Source organism: Penaeus japonicus, unplaced genomic scaffold (assembly GCF_977035675.1).
Source record: "Penaeus japonicus unplaced genomic scaffold, GWHDUDI00000001_assembly GWHDUDI00000025, whole genome shotgun sequence".
NCBI lineage: Eukaryota > Metazoa > Arthropoda > Malacostraca > Decapoda > Penaeidae > Penaeus > Penaeus japonicus.
In genome coordinates, this window is record NW_028234427.1 from 12,420,640 (window position 1) to 12,425,639 (window position 5,000).

A 5,000-nucleotide genomic window follows, 5' to 3' on the forward strand; every position below is an offset into this window, starting at 1 on the left:
ACGCACCTTAGAGAGGTTTAGCTTTCTGCCTCGAAATGGAAGTGAACGAGAAGAAAAGGAGGGAGCGAAGAGGGGAGAAAAGAAGAGAGAGCGAAGAGGGGAGAAAAGAAGAGAGAGAAACAGAGAAAGTTAGAGTAAGAGTGAGAATAGGAAACAGACAGAAAGAAAGAGATGAATATTATTGAAATCATTACATTTTTTTTTTTTTTTTTCTTTTTTTTCAATTCTAATTTCTATCTCAACCTACATACCAACAAGGGAAGCCCATATTCCACGACCAGAACTCTTTCGTGCGTTTAGTGCCTGTCGCCAAAAGCCCTTTTGTTTCCGCTACAGGGCGAATGTCAGCAAAACGAATTCCGATGTTCGTCCGGCACGCAGTGTATCCGCCGATGGTGGGTTTGCGACGGCGACCGAGACTGTTTAGACGGCAGTGACGAAGTCGGCTGTGATATTACGTCATCGTCTACAGTGACTTCAACGATGTCATCATCTACAGTGACTTCAACGATGTCATCATCTACGACGGATCTAACACCAGACTCTGTAAGTTGCACAGTTGCAGAGTCGTCTGAATGATCTATACTCATGAGAAGTATCTGGTTCCTTGTTTACAGAAATACAAGTTTTATCTCCCTGACCTTGACTCGAACTCGGGTCCTCAGAGTAGGGGCGAGTTAAGGTCAAGGTCAGGGAGGTAAAAATTCGTTTTTCTTTATTAAAATGCGTTACTGTATTCTACCATCTTTCCCGTATAGCAATAGCTGTTGTAGTTCATAGTCACAGATAAGATTCATCTGCTGTTTGATGCGTCCATGTTGATCGAGGGCTGACTCGTGAGAATAGCTTTGGTTATGTCCGTCTGTGTGTTGGTGTTTGGGTGTGTATGTGTGTGTTTGCGTATGTGTGTGTGTTGTATTTTGTGTATTTCTTTTTGTGTGTGTGTTTGTGTGTGTGTTTATGTGTGGTTGTGTTCGTGTGTGTGTTTATGTGTGGTTGTGTTTGTGCATTTCTTTATGTATGTGTGAGAGTATGTGTAATTTCATGTGCTTTTTACTTGTATGATTGTACGCGGGTATTCGAGAGCAATCTACGGTTCACATTTCTTCATCTCTAGAAGTTAGATTATTATCACTTCATTTCCACACACGCACACATACACACACACAAACATGCACACACACACAGACACACACACACAAAAATATTCTCAGCACAACTAAATAACCTTTTTTCAGGTGAAATGTGAAGATAACCAAATCAGATGCCGGTCAGGAACTCAGTGCATCCGGTTGTGGTGGTTTTGTGACGGCGAGGAAGACTGTGATGACGGTAGTGATGAGGCGAACTGTGGTGTGACGTCATCAACGGAATCATCAAGTGTATCCACCACTTTCTCAACAACATCAACGGTGTCTGTAAGCAAAGAAAGAAAAAAGAAAAGAAAAGAAAAGAAAGAAAAAAATACACACACACACACACACACACACACACACACATATATATATATATATATATATATATATATATATATATATATATATATATATATATATATATATATGTATGTATGTATGTATGTATACACACACACACACATACACACACACACACACACACACACACATATGTCTATATATATATATATATATATATATATATATATATATATATATATATATATATATCTATATATATACATAAAGAGAGACAGACAGACAGAACCTTTTCTCATCTTCCCCTGATACTTAATTATAGGTAGGTAGTTACCGACTTATATCTTCCCTCCTTTTCGAGAATCGTGTTTCTCCACTTTCTCTCTGTATTAGTAGTAGTAGACAGACAGAAATAACAAGAGAAGACAGGATAAGAAATATATGTATATATATGTATAATAAACAAATACATAAGAAAGCGTGAAAGAGAGAGAGAGAGAGAGAGAGAGAGAAGAGAGAAGAAAATGAGATAATCAAAGTGTAATAAAAACATAAGGGAGATAGAGAGATATAAATAGATAGATAAATAGATTGACAGAGAGAGAGAAGAGAAGAAAATGAGATAAAACTAAGTGTAATAAAAACATAAAACAGAGAGAGAGAGAGAAGAAAAGAAAATGAGATAAAGCTAAGTGTAATAACATAAGAGAGATAGAGAGAGATAGATAGATAGACAGATAAAGAGAGAGGGAGAGAGAGAGAAGAGAAGAAAATGAGATAAAACTAAGTGTAATAAAAACATAAGAGAGATAGAGAGAGATAAATAGATAGGCAGACAGAGAGAGAGAAGAGAAGAAAATGAGATAAAACTAAGTGTAATAAAATCATAGGAGAGATAGAGAGAGATAAATAGATAGGCAGACAGAGAGAGAGAAGAGAAGAAAATGAGATAAAACTAAGTGTAATAAAATCATAGGAGAGATAGAGAGAGATAAATAGATAGGCAGACAGAGAGAGAGAGAAGAGAAGAGAATGAGATAAAACTAAGGGTAATAAAATCATAGGAGAGATAGAGAGAGATGAATAGATAGACAGACAGAGAGAGAGAGAGAGAAGAGAAGAAAATTAGATTAAACTAAGTGTAATAAAATCATAGGCGAGATAGAGAGAGAGAGAGAGGCTGGAGCGCGCGACCCTCACCGAAGCCTTGCCTCCGCAGCCGTGTGAGTCCAACCAAGTCCGGTGCCGCTTGGGTGGCTGCATTCTATCGTTCTGGCGCTGCGACGGCGAGTGGGATTGTTCCGACGGCTCCGACGAGGAAGACTGCGACTCGGTAAGCTAGCTATCGCCGAAACGGTATTACGAAACTTGATGGAGATCCGTGTGTGAGTCGACTAAGCCGTCGCTGCTGATTCGGAGAAGTCTTAACCCTTCTCCTTCCCTCCATCCCCAGCTGGAGTGCGGTCAGAACGAGTTCCTGTGCGCCGCCGACGGCCGGTGCATTCACGCGGCGTGGGTTTGCGACGGAGATCGCGACTGCGGCGACGGCGCTGACGAGGCGAACTGCTCCACAAAGGCGCCCTTGCCGGTCGGAAAGGTAATACGGGCGGCGCGGCTGGGTTGGAACCTGCTATGTTGTTTTTCTTCTTTCATTTTCTCCACACTTCCTTTCCTTTCTAATGCAATGACATCTATAGATCAACCACTCTCACTTCAGCTGTTGCAATCCAACCTGACTCTTCATTGCAGAGCCCCTGCAAGCCGAATCCCTGCAGCCACGATTGCATTCCCGACGTCTACATGCCGAAGGGGTACTCGTGTCTCTGTCCCATCGGCTATGCGCTGCTGTTCGACCAAGACAAGTGTGTCCCGAGCGGGGATTCGAGCAACGACGAGTATGTTCACAACATGCTGTCGAAGTTCCCTGTCAAGTCCAGTGGCTGATGCGAACGGTGGACAGACACAGGCAGATACATACACTTATATACATATAGTTTCACACACACACACATACACATACACATACACTCTCTCTCTCACACACACACACATACACATACTCCCACACGCACACACACAAGCATATATCTATATATTTATATCTATATCTATATCTATATATGTGTGTGTATTTGTGTGTGTGTGTGTGGGTGGGTGTGTATGTGTGTGTTTGTGTACATATACATACATATATGTCATGGTTTGTTTGCTTACAAATAAACCGATCAATAACAAATGTTATATTCCCTTTTCAATTCTAAGAGTACCTTTCAGAGAACTGGAAAAAAAAAATACTTGAGAATCTATTTTTTTAATTCCCCATCATTTTCCCCCTCTTGATCAGATTTTGTCAAGGACAATTTTAGCTTAATTGAATAGTTCTTAGCCACAGAGAACAGCACTGTAGACGTCGTTTTAATGAGAGAAAGTATGGAAAAGAGGATGAGAGAGAGTTAGAGAGCGAGAGAGCGTGAGAGAGAGAGAGATGAGAGAGAGAGAATGAAAAGAGGAAAAGCGAATGGGAGAGGGAGAGAGAGCGAGAGAGAGAAGAAAAAGAGAAAAAGACCGAGTGGATAACGAAGAGAAGGAGAATTAGAGAGCGATAGGGAAGAAAAAAGAGAAAAAACGAGAGAGTGGGAGAGAGAACAGTAAGAAGGGGATGAAAGAGAAAGAGAAATACACCCATAGAGACAGACAGCCAAGAACCACAGAGCGAAGCCAACTCTCACAGGAAACAGCCTTCAGGGAGGGAAACGGAGCACCCAGCGACCACCGTAGCAGAAAGAGCACTCCTCACATTGAGCGAAAGGCCTCGCCCTTCCCCTCCCACGCCCTCACCCTTCCTTACTCTCAGGGCGTTCCTCATGGCCCTGTTCCGAAGGCGAGGCTGTGGCGATCAGCATGCTGGGAGTGAGTGTAATGATCAGGCATTTTATTAATGAAGACAATAATGACAGGAATTAACATCAAGCATCCACACATACACATACACATGCGGGTGTATGTTTGAATGTCTATGTGTCTAAGCATATGTAAGCATTTCAATTTGAGTTATCTATCTATCTTTCTATCCTTCTATCTGTCTATATATATATATATATATATATATATATATATATATATATATATATATATATATATATATATATATATATATATATATATATATATATATATGTATGTATGTGTATATATATATACATATATACATACATATTACGTCTTACGTGATCTATTCAGCCAGTGTGAATGAATAGAAGCGTGCAAGGTCAAAGGTTAAGGGGAGAGTGAAGGCTGGAGAAAGGTCAGGGTCACGACAGTCCTGAATGGGACGAGATCGGTTGTGTGTCGTTCGCGTGTCGGGCAAAAGTCATCCTGGAAGAAGCCATCAAGTCAAAGAAGCAAGAAACAAACGCAATACATTTATTGGAACCGGTAGAGACGAAGGGAGAGAGAGAAGAAAGGAGAGAAAGAGCATGCGGTTGTGAGAGGGAGGGAGAAAGAGAGTGAGTGAGATAGAAAGAGAATAAGAGAAATAAGAGAGAGGGAGAGAGAGAGAGAGAA

The 5,000-nt window shown here is 40.8% G+C and overlaps 1 protein-coding gene across 2 annotated transcripts in view; it reads left to right on the forward strand.

Annotated features, from left to right (window-relative positions):
• Positions 1-3,738, forward strand: part of LOC122266378 (uncharacterized) — a 22,861-nt gene extending 19,123 nt beyond the window's left edge. Inside the window, exons 10-14 of one of the 2 annotated variants that reach the window (XM_086551343.1) lie at positions 337-546; positions 1,239-1,418; positions 2,656-2,769; positions 2,890-3,033; positions 3,186-3,738. In XM_086551343.1, the coding sequence (XP_086407469.1) occupies positions 337-546; positions 1,239-1,418; positions 2,656-2,769; positions 2,890-3,033; positions 3,186-3,380 (843 nt within the window). In that variant the 3' untranslated portion in view covers positions 3,381-3,738. The remainder of the gene's footprint in view (positions 1-336; positions 547-1,238; positions 1,419-2,655; positions 2,770-2,889; positions 3,034-3,185) is intronic. The other variant, XM_086551345.1, reaches the window with a different exon arrangement.
• The last annotated feature ends 1,262 nt before the right edge of the window (positions 3,739-5,000 follow it).